The 19761-nt window shown below is 50.6% G+C and overlaps 1 protein-coding gene across 2 annotated transcripts; it reads right to left on the minus strand.

Annotated features, from left to right (window-relative positions):
• Positions 1-7587: 7587 nt before the first annotated feature.
• On the minus strand, positions 7588-19337 carry TAFAZZIN (tafazzin, phospholipid-lysophospholipid transacylase). 2 transcript variants are annotated; one of them, XM_081793413.1, is made up of 10 exons: positions 18855-19335; positions 18558-18686; positions 17510-17555; positions 17180-17265; positions 9743-9823; positions 9631-9672; positions 9344-9406; positions 9097-9149; positions 8598-8675; positions 8233-8440 (listed from the first exon to the last, which is right to left on the minus strand). In XM_081793413.1, exons 1-10 carry the CDS (start codon positions 18961-18963, stop codon positions 8339-8341), a joined length of 789 nt encoding a protein of 262 aa, XP_081649539.1. In that variant the 5' UTR covers positions 18964-19335; the 3' UTR covers positions 8233-8338. The 2 variants fall into 2 exon arrangements, with proteins under 2 accessions (XP_081649538.1, XP_081649539.1); XM_081793412.1 differs by having other exon boundaries at positions 7588-8675; positions 18855-19337.
• Positions 19338-19761: the final 424 nt, after the last annotated feature.

A 19761-nucleotide genomic window follows, 5' to 3' on the forward strand; every position in this document is an offset into this window, starting at 1 on the left:
TTCATGTGGGCTCTAAATCCAATGACTGGTATCTTTATAAGAAGAGGAAAATTTGGACACAGAGACAGACACACAGGGAAGAAGGCCATGTGACAATGGAGACAGATTAGAGTGTTACAGCCGTAAGCCAAGGAACCCCTGGACTGGCCACAAGCTGGAAAAGGCAGGAAGGTTTCCTCCCTAGGGCTTTCAGAGGGAGCATGGACCTGCCTGTACCTTGATTTTGGACTTGGAACCTCCAGGACTGGGAGAGAAGTTTCTGTTGTCTTAAGTCTGCCAATTTATGGTGATCTGTTATGGCAGCCCTAGGAAACTAATACACTATATGTGTGACATTTTTCATAACAAGAATTGAGAAGAAAGTTTGATAATGCCTATTGTCAGCAAGGATGTTAGGAGATAGAGTCTCACCTACACAGTGGTAAGAGTGTCAGTTGGTAGAACCAATTTGGTGGATAATTTGGCAGCATCTAACAAGCTGAAAAAGGTATATGACCCTCAACCAAGCAATTTTCCTCATACGGGTCCATTCAACAGAAACACTCACCTGAGCCAGGAGACGCACATGCAAAAAGGTCTGCTGAGGCACCATTTGTGGTTGCAATAAGCCGGGCACTCATGATTGGACAGCGAGACACTATGGCCAGACACCGCTGCCCTTCAAACACCCGGGCCAGCTCACTGATTACCTCTGCTTGTCAGAGAAACTGCTTAAGAGATTGTAGTCGTGGTTGTCACGAGCGTGGCTCCGACTAGGACAGTGGCAGTTGAGCCTAGAGAGAGGAGGTGGACTTGATAGGACATGGTTGAGGAAGACGGTGTCCGAAGGTGACTCTTGGGTCTCTCAGTTGAGGACTGAGAGACGGAGTCAACCAGGGACAGTTAAATTTGGGGCATTGTGGGGCCCCCAAGTGGCCATGTTCAGGCCAGCTGAGGGGAGACGTTTGCACTGGAGCTTTACTTTATCCCCAGAAGCCCCAGTGCCATGATTTGATTTTAATTTTTTTAAGGTTTATTTATTTTTGAGAGAGAGCTTGAGTGGGGGAGGAGCACAGAGAGGCGGAGGCACAGAATCCGAAGCAGCCTCCAGGCTCTGAGCTGTCAGCACAGAGCCCGACGCGGGGCTCGAACTCACAAACCATGAGATCATGACCTGAGCCGAAGTCGGACGCTCAACCGACTGAGCCACCCAGCGCCCCCATCTGATTTTTTGTTAAGCGGCTGATCTGGCTGTGGTAAGCAGAGCAGACTAGAGGGGATGAGAGCGCTAGCAGAGACCAAGAGGAGGCTGTCACGTCTCTGGGACGGAGAGGATGGGAGCTTGGCAAGAGTAATGGAGGGGCAGAGAGAGAAGGCTAGACAGACCAGAGGCTGCTGCCTCAGCGTTGGTCTGGGACTGATGTTTTGACCAGGTGTCGTGATGCCAGCATGGGGGCAGGGGTCCTGGGAGCATTGGGACTGAGAAGTTGGAGCCAGAGCCAGGGCTGGGGCAGCCAGGGAGACGAGGGACCAGCACACAGCACGACCCTGGGACTCAGCTGCATTCCCTCGTTTGGTCACTCACGGAAGTCCTGGAGAGCCTGCCTGGGCTGGCACCCAGTGGTGAAAGAAACGAGGTCGAGGTCCCTAAATGGCATCGCAGTGTGCTGAAGTCCTCCAGGCTCAGGACAGACCCAGAAAGGGCCATATTTTGGGAGGAAAGTTCTAGAATGGTGCCACAGGAGCAGAAGGTATCAAGGGAAAGGGATGGATGCCTTGGGGACCAGGAGAATGGTGACACAGAGTGATAAGAGGAACCACTGGCCATGAGCAAACTGAAGAATACAAAAAGAGCTGTTTAAATAAATTTTGAAGGCAATGACTTTCTTGCAAATGCGACGTTGCCAGCCAGCAGTCTCTTGCTGAAATGCTTTCATCCTTAGGGGGGAAGGTTGCTTGTGGCTGCTTTTATTCCTCTGAGTTGTCAGGGGTCCTTGGAGTGGTGACCCTCGAGGCTTCCTAAAGCACTTGCTATGGGCCAGGCACTGAGTCAGATTTGGACCCCACCCCCCCTCCCCCAAGTTCCCAATCCAGTCTTGTCTAGAGAAGATGCAGGACAGCAGGACATGACACAGGCTGATGGATGTTCAAAACAGGGAGGGATGAGGCTGGGAGGGAGGCACAGAGAGGGGCACCTGCTTGAGGCTGCTCTGACCAGGAGGTGACATCTAAGCTGAGTCACTCACACTAAATGTTGACAGCACCAATGAGCATCTTCTCTCTGTGGGCTTCCTCCACCTTTACGGTAAAAACTTCAATAATTCGGGGCGCCTAGGTGGTTCAGTCGTTAGGCGTCCAACTTCGGCTCAGGTCAGGATCTCGCGGTTCGTGAGTTCGAGCCCTGCGTCGGGCTCTGTGCTGACAGCTTGGAGCCTGCAGCCTGCTTCGGATTCTGTGTCTCCGTCTCTCTGCCCTTCCCCTGCTCATATTCTCTCTCTCTCTCTCTCTCTCTCTCTCTCTCTCTCTCTCCTCAAAAGTAAATAAATGTTAAAAAAAATAAAAAAAATTTTTTTAACTTCAATAATTCATTAGAACCCTTCTGGGCCCTCATCATCCCTATGTCTTCTTAAATTGTTTTATTTTTTTAAATGTTTATTTATTTAGTTTGATAGAGAGAAGAGGGGGAGAGCATGAGCAGGGAAGGGGCAGAGGTAGAGGGAGACAGAAACTCCCAAGCAGGCTCCGTGCTGTCAGCACAGAGCCCGATGCGGGGCTCGAACTCCTGAGCTGTGAGATCATGACCTGAGCTGAAATCAAGCTTAAGTGACTGGGCCACCCAGGCGCCCCTTCTTAAATTGTTTAATAGAATATTGGACATGAAGCAAGACATGTGTAATATCTATATGCTACACAGGTTACATATGTGTTACATGTATATGTGTCACCTGTTATATGTTACCTGTATATGAAGCATACAATAAAAGGAATCCTCATAAACCCTGCCCCAGACTTCACAGGCCACTGCCAACTCCTTGGCAGGAATCTGGGTCCCCACATCCCATTTTCCTGCCTCCCCACAGAAGTCCTTGCTAGCCTGAATTTGGTATTTGCCGTTCTCTGCTTTTTCTTAGTAGGTTGACCACGTGTATATGTGCCCATGTGTCTAATGCCTGCACTCCTCTCTAATCACCTCCGTCTCATTTCCACCGAAGTGAGCCCGGACCTGACTTTTGTGGTCATCACTTTGGTCCTGATAATTTTACTAATTGCATTAACCTGTTCCAGCTGTTATGATAAAATACCACAGACCGGCGGCTTGTAAACAGAGATTTATAGCTCACAGCTCTGGAGGCCAGGAGTCCGAGATCAGGGTTCCAGCAGGGTGGGGCGAGGGCCCTCTTCCAGGTTGCAGGCCTTGATTGTATCCTCACCTGGTGGAAAGGGCCGGGGAGCTCTCTGGGGCCCCTCGGGGGGCACTAATCCCAATCGTGAGGGTTCCACCCTAAAGACCTAAGCACCTCCTCGCGCCCTGCCTCTTAATACCATTAGGACACTAGGTTTCAACATATGAACTTGGTGTAGGATGACACAAACACTCAGACCATGGCACCAGTTAAGCATGCATCTCTAAATATGATGGCTTTGTTTTGCCTATTTGGGGACTTCATGTAAGTGAAATTATTCAGTATTATATTTTGCATCATGATCGCTCAAGAATGGGAGGTTAATGCGAATCATTGCATGATAGCAGTACTGCTGCGTGGCATTCCCCTGGATAAATATTCTGCCAGTGATTGAGGCCTTCCCCTGGTGACGGACATCTGAGTGGTTTCCCACCCTGGTCAGTATGGCTAACGGCGCTGCCTGCAGTTATGTATATGTCTCGTGGTGCACATGCATGTGCATTCCGGTGGGCACACACCTAGGTGGAGAATGGCCAGGTCATACGGTATATGTACCGGGTTGAATAACATCCCTCAAAATTCACGCCCACCTGGAACGTCAGAATGGGACCTTATCTGGAAATAGGGTCTTTATAAATGTAATTACTTAAGATGAGGTCATGCTGGATGAGTTAGAGCAAGCCCTAAGCCAATGGCTGGGGCCTTTTTAAGAAGAGAAAAAGGGGCGCACAGACTCAGAGAAGGTCACGTGGAGGTGAAGGCAGAGATCGGGGTGACTTTTCTAGGAGCCAAGGGACACCAAGGACCGCTGGCCACCACCGGAGGCTAGGAGACGGGCGGGAACGGATTCGCCCTCAGAGCCCTCAGAAGGAAACAGCCCTGCCCACGCCTTGACCCCGGACTTCTGGCCTCCAGAACCGGGAGAGAATACATCTCTGTTGTTTTAAGCCCCCTCAGCTTGTGGTACTTTGTTACTGTGGCTACAGGAAACTCACGTAGTATATATATTTTCAGCCCTGCCCGTTGTGTTTCCTCTCCTGTGAAATGCCTGTTCTGTCCATCTTCCCATGTTTCTGTTGCATTGTTGATCTTTTTTTTGTTGATTTATGAGGATTTATGAGCTCTTTACATATTCTGCATAAGGCCCTGTGTTGCTTATGTGTGTTACAAATCGCTTCCCTTTTCACTCTCTTTTAAAAAAAAAAAAAATTTTTTTAAGTAGGCTCCAGGCCCAGTGTGGGGCTCAAACCCACGACCCTGAAATCAAGAGTCAGGTGGTCCACCAACTGAGCCAGCCAGGTACCTCCCACCCCTTTTCACTCTCCTAATGATGTTTTCTGATGAACCAAACTTCTTAATTTTCAAAAGTCAAATTTACCATTTTTTCCTTTATGATTAATGTTTTTAATTTCCTGTTTAAGAAACCTTTCCCTGCCTCCAAGATTATGGAAATATTCTCCTACATTCTCTTCTAGAAGTTGTCTTGTTTTTCACACTTTTATGGATAGTGTGAAGGTAGGGGTCAACTTTCTTTTTTTCCATAAAGATGTCCAATTGTCCCAGTACTGTTTATTGAGACGAATGTCCTTTTACCCAGTGTCTTGAAAGAGTGCTTTTGGGGGATAAGAAGCGTCTATGCGGCTGTGGATCAGCTTCGGGGCTCTCCATGCCATGCCAGTGGTCCATCTGTCTATCCAACACCACAGTGTCTCAAGCACCATAGCTTCATACTAAACTCTGACACCTGCTCGTTCTTCTCTTTCAAGAGGCTCTTCTCGGGCCATTGTGCTTGCATATAAACTTTAGAATCAACTTGTTATATTGATCAGATTATTTCTAAAATCTTGATTATTTAGGGGCACCTGGGTGGCTCAGTCGGTTAAGCGTCCGACTCTTAATTTCGGCTCAGGTCATGATCTCGCGATTGGTGGGTTTGAGCCCCACATCGGGCTCCGCACTGCTGTGGCGGAGCCTGCTTGGGATTCTCTCTCTCCCTCTCTCTCTATCTTTCTGTGCCTCCCTCTCCCCCTTTCTCTCTTCTCTCAAAATAAATGAATATACATTTAAAATCTTGAGTTTTAAAATTGTGGTAAGGGGCGCCTGGGTGGCTCAGTCGGTTAAGCATCCGACTCTTGATTTTGGCTCAGGTCATGATTTCATGGTTTGTGGGTTTGAGCCCCACATCAGGCTCTGAGCTCACAGTGCAGAGCCTGCTTGGGATTCTGTCTCTGCTCCTTCCCCACTTGCTTGTGCACACACAAGCTCTCTCAAAAGTAAACTTAAAAAAAAGGAAAGTTCCCTCCTATTTATAGTTTGCTAAATTTTTTTTAAACTATGAATACTCTATCAAGTACTCTTTCTGTATCTATTGAAATAACCACATGGGTTTTTTTCCTTTATTTGGTTAATACGGTGAATGGTATTTGTAGATTTCACAATCACAGGACAAGCCAAATTAAAAAAAAATTTTTTTTACATTTATTTTTGAGAGACAGAGTGAGACAGATCGCAACAGGGGAGGGGAAGAGAGAGGAGAAGACACAGAATCTGAAGCAGGCTCCAGGCTCCAAGCAAGAGTTCGGCACAGAGCCCGATGTGGGGCTCGAACCCACGAACCATGAGATCATGACCTGAGCCGCCCAGGCACCCTGCCAAATTTTGCCGTGAACCTAAAACTACTCTGAAAAATAATTTGTATGAAAAAACCTAATTGCAGAAACATCTATATGGTAAATATCTGTAGTTGTTTGTTCAAATGGACATATATGAAAAAGTGGTATTACATTTGGACCTGCAAATGGAAATTAGCCAACAGTATGTGTCCCTCCCCACAAGTGATTTTTTTCCTTTCTGGTTACTTTAAAAAAAAAACCTTTGGGGCGCCTGGGGCGACTTCATGATCTCGAGGTTTGTGAGTTCGAGCCCCACGTCAGGCTCTTTGCTCATCGGCTGGGAGCCTGGAGCCTGCTTCGGATTCTGTGTCTCCCCCTCTCTGTCCCTCCCATGCTCATGCTCATGCTCTGTCTCTCAATGATAAATAAACGTTAAAAGAAATAAAAAATTAAAAAAAAAAAAACCTTTTGGCACTCCTTTTTTAAAAAAATGTTTATTTTGGGGTGCCTGGGCAGCTCAGTTAGTTAAGCGTCCGACTTCAGCTCAGGTCATGATTTCACAGTTCCTGAGTTTGAACCCCACGCCAGGCTCTGTGGTGACCGGTCAGAGCCTGGAGCCTGCTTCAGATTCTGTGTCTCCCTCTCTGTCCCTGCGTTGCTCGTGCTCTCTCTCTCCCCCTCTCTCAAAGAATAAACATTGAAAAATTATTTATTTTGAGAGAGTGCATGCAAGCGGGGGCAGGGCAGAGAGAGAACCCCAAGCAGGCTCTGCGCTGTCAGTGCAGAGCCAGATGCAGGGCTCGATCCCACAAACAGGGAGACCATGATCTGAACTGAAATTAAGAGACGCTTAACCGACTGAGCCACCCTGGTGCCCCCAAACCTCTTACTTTGAAATAAGTAGATTCACACACAATTGCCGTCCTGATCAGGTTCTACCTTTTTTTTCCTTCCACATTTCTATTATTTTGCGTATTGTTTGACCCTGTCAATTTCAGAAGTTCCCACAGGTTTCAACCTGTTCTTGTTTCTGCTGACATAAGTACAATGCTTCATTTCCCTCTATGTTTGGTGACCTTTGTGAAGTCTTCTGGGTTGAGTTTAACTTGTGGATGAACTGGAGACCTAAACCGAGCTCACTTTCCTGCAGAGGATTTGCTTTTGCTTGTACAGAGAGCACCTCCACCCGTCTTTGCTCCTTTCAAGGGTCTCTGGCTCCATCAAGGTGTCCCGCTTCCCACCTCCCCTCAAAGCACTTGTGGCTCGTGGAGGCTTGCTGGGCCCTTTGGAGACCTCCTCCCGCCTGGAAACAAGCCCGGGGAGGATTCTATTGCTATCTGCTGCTTCTTACCTTACTCGATTCTGCTTTGGAAGCAAGTCCATTAGCTTCGCTCTGCCTCCTTTGCAAAATGAGATTAATCCCTACTTTTGCAAGGTTGTTATGCGGATTACAGGTAACGACTGAAGTTTTACGTGACTGGTGCACACTGAGAGCTTGACGCCCATCTGCTCAAGGGCCCTGGTTGCTCTAAGGGTCCAGCCTTCCAGCAGGTCACCTCCCCCCATCCCCACCCTTATGACGAGGCCAGAGGTAAAACACGACACAGATGCTTTATTGGCTACAAAACATGAAAACCCAGGCCCCAGGGGTCTCTGGTGATGCCAGGGAGGTGGAAAAGACAGAGCAGTTGCTGGGCCCCGGCACACGGGTGAGTGGTTGGGTCTCAGGCCCTTGCCACAGGCTCCATCCAGCTGGATTTCACTTCCGGCAAAAGGCTGCCCTTCTGCTCGCGGCGTGGAGCTGGGCCCTGCCTGAGGACCCCACGCCTGTGGGAAGTGTGGGCGGAAGGAAGAGGTGGCCGACGGCCGTCTCTGAGGACGTGCCGAGGCAGCTCCTGGATCGGGCCTATCGAGTGGATGCCAAGCCAAGGGCCTCATGAAGTCCTGTGCGGACTTCTGGTCTGGCCACCTGCCCCCACTCAAGTACCCTCCGTCCTGACGCCAGCTCTGGGAGAGGAAGGAGGTCCCTGCCGAAATTTTATCCTCCTCTCGTGGCCAAGTGGGAGGAGTAGCTGAAACCCTTCCTTCAACCGAAGCAGCTCAGAGCAGAGGGAATGCTCACCAGCTGGGACATGATCCCTGTTTGGGGTTGTGCACAAATCTGTCTAAAAGAACATATCTGCTCAAAACATCAGTCTGTCCCCCAGTTCAGCTCTGTGCAGGGCAAGAGCCTGGAGACAGCGCTGGTGGCCGGCGGCCGGTGGCCAGGGCCTGGGTGGGAGCTGCCTCTGTCCCGGGCCTGGGGGCCAGCCGCCCCCTTGCAGGAGGAAGTGAGGGCACCGTCTATCTCCCAGGCTGCAGGTGGTCGTGCAGCTGCTCCGCCTGGACCTTCAGGCGCTGGAATTCTTCCTGGATGAAGTCCGTCAGAGCTTTGCGCATCTCCACCTGAGGGGAAGGACTCAGGCTGGCCTGCGGCCCTCAGGGAGCTCTGCCCAGGAGCCCTGGGAGGCTGAGGGTGCCGGGAGAGGCTAAGACAGCTGCCGGGTGGCAAAGGGAAGCGGTGCGGGGGGGGGGGGGGGGGCAGGGCAGAGAGACAACTCACGGCCGACTTGTTCTCTGCCCGGAGCCGTTCAAGTACAGGCATGGCGCTGAAGGGCTTCCCGATCAGCACGGTGATTTTCTGCCAGGAGACCAGCCACCAGTGGGTGACAGAAACAGGGAGAGTGCCCACAGCCATGGCCCAACCACCCCAGATAGCCAGAAGCCAAGTCCTGCCCCTAACTTGCCGCATGCTCCCTCACGGCCACTCTCCCTCTTTAAGACAAAGTGGCCAGGCTCAGTGCTGTTCAAATCCTGCGGTCCATGCTCTGAATGTCCTGTCTTATCCAAACCCCAGGGCTCGCCGCCTCCACCCACCCTGATTTCTTTTGCTCTCCTTCTACTGGCCTTGGTGCCAGGAAGTCCCTCTCTCTCTGTTCCACTCGGTCCCCCTGCTGCAGCTTCAAGCTCAGCTCCTGAATCTGGCCTCAGCAGTGCTGAGTGGGAGACACGACGCACACAGTAGACAGACAGACACACGAAGGTCAACAGCCCCTACACACCTGTCCAAAGCGGGGGAAGTAAGGCGGGCTGTTAGGAAGGACATCATTCATTCCTGCAGCACAGTGGACAGAGGCCAGGAAGCGGGCATGGGGTAGAGCATGGTGACCTGGGAACAGATGGAGCCCCGGCCCCCTACCCCAGAGGCCCTCTCCCTGCCAGCCAGGGGAAACCCCCAAGACCTAGGGAAGCCCCTCCTCTCCCGCCCCCACACCCAGGCCACAGCCTTGGCCCAAGACAGGTGCTCACCGACATGCCACAGTGGCAGGATGACAGGGTTGAGATGACACTCGGCGATCAGACGTCCGATTCCTGCCCCGGGGAGAGGCGGGAACATCAGCAAGAGCACAGCTTCAGCGCCAGCCTACAGCCAGGCCACCCCTGCCGTCTTCCGGTTAAAACCACCTCCCCTGGTCCAGCTCCTCTGCCAGTCGAGCCCTCGTCTCAGCACCTGCCCCCTTCCCACTACAACCAACACACCCATCTGCCCCATCTGCCACCGTCCGACCCAGCCACACGAGGCCAGCAGTGCCTACCCCACTTAAAGCGCAGGAACTCAGAGCTCATGTTCACTTTCCCTGTGGAGAGAGAGGACAGAGATGAGGCTTGGCAGCTGGGGTGGTGTGCAACCCCGCCAACTGTACTGACCTTCTGGGAAGATGTGCACCCAGTCCCCATGGTTGAGCTTCTCCAAAATGAAGTCCATTCCCTTCTGGTAGACACCGTCTCCTGCCAAGAGAAGGCATGCGCCATCAGTCCCCGTTCTCTCGGGCTCCCTCCTTCCCCTGGGAATGAAGCAGCAGCTCAAGGACTTCCTCATCCTCCACCACACCATCCACGTGGACGTCCTCCGAGAACTCTCTGGGGACTCAGCTCCGGTTGCGCTGTGCCCTCGACATCCTTTGTTCAGAATATTCTCTAAACTAAGTACCTGTCATGTGCGAGGCAGCATCGTTGTCTCAGTCTCCAACTGAAATTCTTAACTGGCGATTCCCTCACCAGTCTGCACCCCGCCTTCTACCTGTTGGCCCCGCCACAGCCTCGGGCACTGAGCCACAGACACCCACAGAATGCGTCCGCGTGGGCTCCTGGATCTGCTCAGCATTCTCCTGGCCCTCCCTCCCTCTCCAGCTCCTGCAGCCTTCTTTCTCCTTGGGACACACCAGCCTTATGGCGAGCCTCCCATCTGCTGCCCCCAGCCCGGAGGGCACCGCTCGAGCAAACCAAGTCTACTCACGATCTCCAGCCTCGCTTGGGCCCAGGATCCTGGACAGCAACCCTTTCCTGGGGTCTTGGCTAGGCTTGTGCCCACAGCCATCCCTCCTGGGCCTCCCTGCCCTGCCTGAGCCCTCGGCCACCGCCATCCCTCCCTTCTGCTGACCGCTTCACTCCTCACAGGGCTCTGCTCCCTCTGAAACTAGTCTCTCAGCTATCGAGATCTCTTGGAAAAGGGAGAACATTCAATGGAACACAGTGTCACTGAGGGTTGGGAAAAACTCAGACTTGCTAGGCTGAGAGAAGGGGAGTGGAGCTGCCCTAAGGCTAGTAACACTCACCTTGGAGACACCTGGGGACCATGATACTAGACCCAGGTGGCCTGGCATTTGCAGCAACACAGACACACATACCTAATGCTATATACTGGCTTTCAACTGGGAGTCCCTCGGAGACCACTGTGACCACACGTACTAAGAATCTCCTCGATCTTGTCCATATAGTGGACAGTGACAGACAGACTTATTGAGTAGGGAAAGCCATATCATATAGAGGAGGAGACACACATTGGGACTATGTCAGGCCAGTTCACCAAGAAATGGACTTTTAACCTGTTCTCTGCAAAGCCGAGTCTTTAGAAGGTGCTAGTGAGGCATCCAGGGGTCTCCACCCAACCCAATTGGGACCTGGCCTGGCAGCTTCTTCACGGGCTGGAGTTGAGGAGCAATCACCCACCACAGCTTCTCAGGGCATTGTGAGAGCACTGGTTCCCCTACTTTGGGTAGCATTAACTGGTAGGGGGTGGGCTTCAGAGGTGTCATCTCCTTCTGAGCCACTGGTGCAACTGCACCCAGCTTGAAATAAAAATTCATACTAAGCTACAATGCTCCCAAATCTTTGAGATACAGCAAAAGCAGTTCTAAGAAGGAAATGTATAGTGATACAGGCCTACCTGAAGAAACATGAAAAATCTCAAATAAACACTCTAATTTTATACCTAAGAGAACTAGAAGAAGAAGAACAAAGCCCAAACTTAGAAAAAAATAATAAAGACCAGAGTGGGGGGGCGCCTGGGTGGCTTGGTCAGTTGGGCATCCGACTTCAGCTCAGGTCATGATCTCATGGTTCATGGGTTCAAGCCCTGTGTTGTACTCTGTGCTGACAGCTCGGAGCCTGGAGCCTGCTTCGGATTCTGTGTCTCCCTCTCTCTCTGCCCCTCTCCTGTTCCTGCTTTGTCTCTCTCTCTCTCAAAATAAATAAACATTAAAAAAAAAAGACAGAGAGGACCCAAATAAATAAAATCAGAAATGAAAGACGAGAAATAACAATTGATACCACAGATACACAAAGTATTCTAAGAAGGGCGCCTGAGTGGCTCAGTCAGTTAAGCATCCAATTGCTGATTTCAGCTCAGGTCGTGGTCCCAGGGTTGTGAGATCGAGCCTCACATCAAGCTCCACGCTGCTGGTGTGGAGCCTGCTTCAGATGCTTTATCTCTCTTTCTCTCTGCCCCTCCCCTGCTTGTGTGCCCTCCCTCTCTTTCAAAATAAATAAATTAAAAAAATTTTTAAATATATTTAACAAAGGATTATAAGAGACTACTATGAAAAATTATATGCCAACAAATTGGACAACCTAGAAGAAATGGATACATGCCTAGACACACAGTCTTTCAAAACAGAATCAGGAACAAATAGAAAAGCTGAACAGGCCGACTACTAGTGACTGATTATTTGAATCTATAATCCAAAAACTCCCAACAAACAAAAGTCCAAGACCAGATGGATTCACAGGTGAATTCTGTCAAACGTTTAAAGAAGAGCTGATACCTATTCTTCTCAAACAATTCCAAAAAATATAAGAGGAAGGAAAGCTTCCAAATACATTCTACAAGGCCAGCATGACCCTGATACCCAAACCAGACAAAGACATTACAAAAAAAAGAGAAAACTATAGGCCGATATCCCTGATGATGGTAAATGCAAAAATCCCCAACAAAATATCAGGAAACCAAAATTCAACAACACATTCAAAGGATCATTCACCACAATCGAGTGGTATTTATTCCAGGGATGCAAAGATGGTTCAAATATGTGCAAATCAATCAATGTAATACACCACATTAACAAAATGAAGGATAAGAACCTCATGATCATCTCAATAGATGCAGAAAAAGCATTTGACAAAATGCAACATCTGTTCATGATAAAAACCTCAAGAAAGTCGGTTCAGAGGGAACATACCTCAACATAATAAAGGCCTTCTATATGAAAATCCCCCAGCAAACATCGTCCTCAATGGGGAAAAACTGAGACCTTTTCTCTGAAGGCCAGGAACAAGACAACAATGTCACTCTCACCACTTTTATTCAACATAGTAGTGGGAGTCCTATCCACAAAAATCAGACAAGAAAAAGAAATAAGAGGCATCCACGTTGGTAAGGAAGAAATTAAGTTGTCTCTATTTGCAGATGACATGATACTACATGTAGAAAACTCTAAAGACTCCACCAAAAACTGTTAGAACTAATAAACGGAATTCAGTAAAGCTGCAGGATACAAAATTAACATATAGAATCCGTTGCATTTCTATACACTAATAACAAACTAGCAGAAAGAGAAATTAAGACAACAATTCTATTTACAGTTCTACCAAAAAGAACAAAATACCTAGGAATACACTTAACCATGGAGGTAAAAGACTTGTACTCCGAAAACTACAAAACACTGATGAAAGAAATTGATGATGACACAAACAAATTGGAAGATATTCCATGCTCATGGATTGAAAGAATTAATATTGTTCCAACATCTATATGACCCTAGTCTACAGATTCAGTGCAATCTATATCAAAATACCAACAGCATTTTTCACAAAACTAGAACAAATAATCCTAAAATTTGTATGAAACCACAAAAGACACCGAATAGCCAAAGCTATCTTGAAGCAGCACAATCCCAGATTTCAAGAGATACTGCAAACCTGTAGTAATCAGAGCGGTATGGCACAAAAACACATACAGATCAATAGAACAGATCGGAGAGCCCAGAAATAAATCCATGCTTATGTCATCAATTAATCTACAACAAAGGAGGCAAGAATACACAATGGGGAAAAGACAATCTCTTCAATAAATAGTGCTGGGAAAACTGGACAGCTACATGCGAAAGAATGAAACGGGACCACTTTCTATCACTATACACAAACATAAACTCAAAATGGATTAAAGACCTGAATGTGAGACCTGAAACTATAAAACTCCTAGAAGAAAACATAGGCAGTAATCTCTTTGTCACTGGCCTTAGCGACCTTTTTCTAGATACATCTCCTCAGAGAAGGGAAATAAAAGCAAAAATAACTCTTGCAACTACGTCAAAATAAAAGGCTTTTGTACAGCACAGCAAAGGAAACCATCAACGAAACGAAAAGGCAACCTACTGAATGGGAGAAGACATTTGCAAATGATATTTCCAATAACGGGTTAATATCCAAACATCCAAACTGTGTAAAGAACCTACACAACACCAAAAAAATCAAATAATCCAATTTACAAAGCTAGACATTTCTCTAAAGACGACATCCAGATGGCCAACAGACCCGTGGAAAGATGCTCAACATCACTCACCATCAGGGAATTACAACTCAAAACCACGATGAGAGATCACCTCACAGCTGTCAGAATGGCTTGTATCAAAAAGACAAGAAATAACAAGTGTTGGCAAGGACGTGGAGAAAAAGGAACCCTCATGCACTGTTGGCGGGAATGTAAATTGGTACAGCCACTGTGGAAAACAGTATGGAGCTTCCTCAAAAAATAAAAATAAAAATAGGGGCACCAGGGTGGCTCAGTCTGTTAAGCATTTGACTCTTGCTTTTGGTTCAGGTTGTGATCTCATGGTTCTTGAGTTTGAGCCATATGTTGGGCTCTGTACTACAGTGAAGAGCCTGCTTGGGATTCTCTCTCTCTCTCTCTCTCTCTCTCTCTCTCTCTCTCCCTCCCTCCCTCCCTCCCTCCCTCTCTCCCTCCCTCCCTCTCTCCCTCTCTCTCTGTCCCTGTCTCTCACTGCCCCCCCTTCTCACTAACTTTCTCTCTCTCTCTCTCTCTCTCTCTCTCAAAAAACATTAAAAATAAAAATAGCATATGATCCAGTAATTCCACTCCTATTAACCAAAGAAAACAAAAACACTAATTTGAAAAGATATGCACCCCTGCTCATTGCAGCTTTCCAATAGGCAAGATAGGGAAACAATCCTTGTGTCTATCGACAGATGAATGAATAAAGATGCGGTGTATACGTAGACAGACACAGGCACACACACACACACACACACACACACACACACACACACACACACACTCAGTGGAAAATTACTCAGCCATAAAAAAAAGAATGAGATCTTGCCATCTGCAACAACACGGATAGACCTAGAGGGTATCATGCTAAGTGAAATAATTCAGAAAAAAATAAGTACCATATGATTTCACTTGTGTGGAATATCAAAATCAAAACAAATGGATAAACAAAGAAAAAGCAGAAACGGACCCATAAATACAGAGAACAAATTGAGGTTGCCAGAGGGGCAGGGGTGGAGGGATGGGCAAAATCGATGAAGGAGAGTGGGACATACAGCCTCCCAGCTATGGGCTGAATAGAAGTCATGTGGATGGAAGGCACAGCATAGGCAATATAGTCAATGGTGTTGTGATAGTGTTGTATGGTCACAAAATTCACACTTGTGAGTACAGCATAATGTACAGAGTTCCAATCACCGTGTTGTACACATGGAACTAATGTAACACGTGTCAACTATAGTTCAATGAAAAAAGAAAAAAGAAAAGCTTGTACAACACCACTTCCATACTTCATGTCATATCATAAAGCCTATGCTGGGGGGATGGAATGTTCTAGAATACAAAAGCCAAGCATGCCACATACTTCCTTTGCTTTACCACGTGAGCTCTTGGCTGCACATCGAATACGTTTAATAAATAACCTGTCCCTGCCCACCTTCTCTCACTGAAAGTGCTTAGCGCTAAGATTTTCTTTTCGGTTTTTAATAGTGCAATAGCACTTGGATGCAGACCAAAAGAAGAACAAGACAAGAATTGGACATGGAGGGGGCCTGACTGGCTCAGTCAGAAGAGCATGTGACTCTTGATCTTGGCGTCATGAGTTCGAGCCCCATGTTGGGTATGGAGATTCCTCAAAAAAGGATAAACTTTAAAAATAGCAAATGGGGGCGCCTGGGTGGCTGTCGCTTAAGCGTCCGACTTCGGCTCGGGTCACGGTGTCACGGCTTGTAAGAACTGGGTCGGGCTCTGCGCTGACAGCACGAAGCCCGCTTCAGATCCTCTGTCCCCCTCTCTCTGCCCCTCCCCAGCTTGTGCGTGCTCTCTCTCTCAAATAAACATTAAAAAGAACAAATAAATAAGTAAAACGTTTCAGAAACGTGCACACGGAAGACATCTGGGCGAGCCTGCAGAAGAGACGACCTGAGGCTCAGGGACGGGAGTCTCCGAGCAGAGTCCCCATGTCCGAGAGCGGGGTGTGGTAAACAAGGCCATGGTCGCTAGCCGCAACGCTGTAGCTTCCGCTTGTGTTTTAGAGAAACGAAGTCGCCTCCAAAGGCAGCAGCAAGAGCAAGCGCTCAAGGCAGCTGTGTGCCTACAGTAGCTCTCAGGGCCTGGAGGAGTGCGCGTTAAAAGCCCTCGACTGAGGTAACTTCATTGCATTTGACCACATTTCACTTTGACCACAAACAGGACACTTTGCTGCCTTGGTGGCTTGCCTCTCCCTCTGTGCTCTGAGGTGCCATCCGGGCCCCCGCTCTCTGTCTGCTCTCCCTCTCTGCCATCTCTCCTCTACTTCTGCCACTCTGTCGCTGATTGGGTCCCCAACATCTTCTCAAGTGCCCTTCTGCGTTCCAGAACCGCACGTCCCACTGCCTCCGGGACTGCTCCCCTCCTCGGGGTACGGCCTCCTCACGTGAAACACGTGCACAGCGGAACTCCCCTCCCCTCCCAACCCCCGCACTGCATTCCCTTCGTCCCCTCCTCCCAGTGGCTCAGCGTCAGATGTCACCAAGTGTCACCTGTGGGCCGTCTTCTCCTCCCCCCCTCCACCATAGCCAATCTATCAACAAGTCCCGTCAACTTTGCGTCCAGAGTGCTGCCCTTGTCCAGCTGTCTGTAGTGGCCCCCAGAGGCCCGCTACCATGCTCTGCTGCCAGGATCACTGCGATAGCCCCTCATCCGGCTCCCTGCCTCTACCGGGCTCTGCTTGCAGCCACCAGCCATGCTGAAGCCAGGGTGCTCTCTGGGAAGAACAGATTTGGAAGCGCATCACTACCCAGATGACAGAACAGAGTCCAACATGCTTAACGTGATTGTTCTGGAACCTTCACATCTGTCACACCCTCACCTCGCAAGCCTGATTGTTACCCCAAAGCCCGCAGCGCCCATCACAGACCGATGACGCTGCGGTGCCATCAGCGGGTCTCTTGGCAACACCCTTGAGGGAAGAGGCTGTGGCCAATGCCTCGTGACTTCTAACGCCAGAGTCCCGGCTTCACACAACCCTTAGGCAGTCCCAGGGCATGAGTGCTCCCCAAGAAGCCATCACTCCTCCGGCAGCCACTGCCACGTCTGCGGCAGCCACGCAATACAACTGGGACTCACACCAGTGGAGCAGCGGCTCCTGGCTCCCTGTGTTCCCAGGCTGTGTGTCCTGGCTGGGTCCCTCCACGCCCAGTGCTGCTAAGCCAGAAGCACTAGCCACAGTCCCCGTTGCAAATAAAGCCCAAAAAGGCCCCAGAAGTGCCTCCCTGCATCTACTCGCCCACGGACCCCTCCTTGGAGGCTCAGCTCACCTCGGCACACAGGCACACACTTGCCCAAGCTGAAGAAGCGGGAGTGTAGTTCTCTGGTGAAGCAGATGTCTGCAGCCGCGGGGGTCCTGAAGAAGGGACAGACGCAGTCATCCCTGGCTCCTGCACCCTAATGCCCTGCCGTCCCCCCAGCATGGTGCCTGACATCAGTGGCGATGTGGAAACGCGGCACAGGAGGGCCTGTGGAACCCCACCCCGTGCCCTGCCTGTACTGCTGGACGCCGCCTCCTGGGCAGAGCAGGAGGAGGGCAAATCTGGGCAGAGACGGGTGAGGCCTGCCAGGCCCACTGCGAGGGGCCCATTCCTCCTCACCAACGCATCAACTTCAGGTTCCAGATGTGGCGGAGTTTCAGGATCCCTAGAGAAGGAAAGGCTTCATGACCCAACCTGCCTTGTCCGCAGGGAGCATCTTGTTCGCTCCCAGTTTCAGGAAATGAGGAACAAGGGCAGCAGCTCTACCATTTATACGTGGCCCAAAGTGCCATGTTATAGACCCTTGGGCTGGACCCTCAGGTTGTCCCTGGCTCGTTCTTCTCTCCCACCCCAACCCGTATCTTAACAGTCACATCTGGCCTGCCTACCACACTGATATATTTTGACACTGTGTACTCTTGTACACTTGTCCCCCCACTGTTAGCGCCACCACCCGAGTGCAGGTTACTGAATGGCTCTAAAGCCTCCTTGTTGGCCTCCAGGGATCTGCGTGTGGCAACGTACAGACCCTTCTCTGCCTGATGGCCAGGGTGAGCTCGGAAAGGCTGCAATTTGACCAACTGACTTCCCGTGACAGTCTGACCTGCAGTCATCCGTACAGGCCCTGGGCACCCCCTGAGCCAGCCATTTGGGTTACTGGAGACTATGAAGTCAGCAGAGCAGGAACTTCTAGGTGGCGAAGTGGGCTCCCAAATGAGGGGAGTTGAAAGGTACAAACTCAGCCTGGAACAAACCCGGAACCAGGACGCAGGTCTCCCAGCCTGTAGCCTAGACTCTCCTTGCCAGGACACCCTATGGTTCTCAGATGTGTTCCACTACTCTGTGGGACCTTCAATGGTTTACAGAGGATAGAGGGTTCCACGGGCCTGATGCATCAAACTAAAGAGGCCGTCACATCTTGCCCTGCAGTCACTCCCCCACTTGCTCATTCCCTCCAAATTTCTGAGGCCGTCTCCAAATCATGTTCGGAGAGGATACCGACCAGGCCAGAAATCATATTTTGACTCCTGGGGCAGGACACCCCAGAAACAGGAGTGCCAGAGCTATGTACAGAGCCCTGTGAGAAGGGAGTTTGTTCTGCTTTTGTTTGGCGCCCTCCCGGGGTCTCTCCATGTTTCCCTGTGCCCAGAACACTGGTGCCAGGTACCCCAGAGATGAGGGTCATCCATGCAGGACTGGTGATTGGAAACAGTGATGAGGGGCGTGGCTGGGCCTCGGTTCTCGATGAGCTCGTACAGCACCTCCTTGTTGTGGACGGTGAGGTGGTTCATGTACTCTGGGGGGAGAGACGGACTGTGGGGAGGGGTCTTGGCCTCGCTGTCCCTGGGGCCCAGGGCTCCCCCCAGCCAAACTAGCCCCGGCCCGCACCCACAACCCCGAACCCCAACTCTGGCTGGGCGTGGACAGCCGTGGCCGACCCTGCCTCGGCTTCAGGCCCACTCACTGGTCCAGAAGCAGCTGTAGGTGCCCACCAGGCCCATGACGACGCTGCTGGCCAGGGTCCAGGTGAACGGCGGCACCGCGGGGAACGGCCATTTCACACGTAGTGGCATCTCCCCCACCCAGACCGAGCTCCCCCGCTCCGCCCCAGGCGGCCTGGCGCTTCCCCTGCCACGGGGCAGCCTGGGGCGGGGGGCGCTCTAGATCTGTGTCCTCGGCCGCGGGGGAACTGGGTCCCTGACGGGCCCGCGCCACACACGGGCGCCGCGGCTCCGCGCGACCGGGGACTCGACCAAGGTCACCTCGCAGGTCAGGCCAGAGCCGGCCCGGCCCGACCTCTCGCCACAGACCAGCCGCCACCGGGGTCAGGAGCCAGGGGGCCCAGGGAGAAGCGAGAGGGGCCGGCGGCGGCACCCAGGCGCCCCGCGCCCCGGCCGGAAAGCGAGCCAGCGACGGGGCCCGGCTCCCGGCTGCCTGTCGCAAAACGCTCTCAGGCCGCTTGACGGCAGCGTGGGCGGGCCCGCGGGCTGCGTCGCCCCGCCCCGCCCCGCTCCAGCGCGAGGTGGAGTCCCGGCCGCTGGAGTGCGCGCTCCCTTTTTGTCCCCTTAATTCGGCCACAGAAAGGTCCGAGAGGCAGTTTGGGCTACGCAGCACAATTAGCCGACGCCGCTAAAGGTCGGAGCTGGCGGGGACCTTACTTTCGCTTTTTTCCCCTTTATTTTTATGGAGGCAAAATTTATATAACGGAATTCGCCGTTTTGTGGTATTTTGATACCGATTTCTGCTATATACCGTATTTTATATATACAACATATATACGATGTTATACATGTTACATTATATAATTCTAAAGGATTAAAATAGTACAGATTTGTACCATATGTGTAGATGTAATATGTAATGTATATGCA

This window comes from Panthera onca, chromosome X (assembly GCF_046562875.1).
Source record: "Panthera onca isolate mPanOnc1 chromosome X, mPanOnc1 haplotype 2, whole genome shotgun sequence".
In the NCBI taxonomy this organism is placed as follows: domain Eukaryota; kingdom Metazoa; phylum Chordata; class Mammalia; order Carnivora; family Felidae; genus Panthera; species Panthera onca.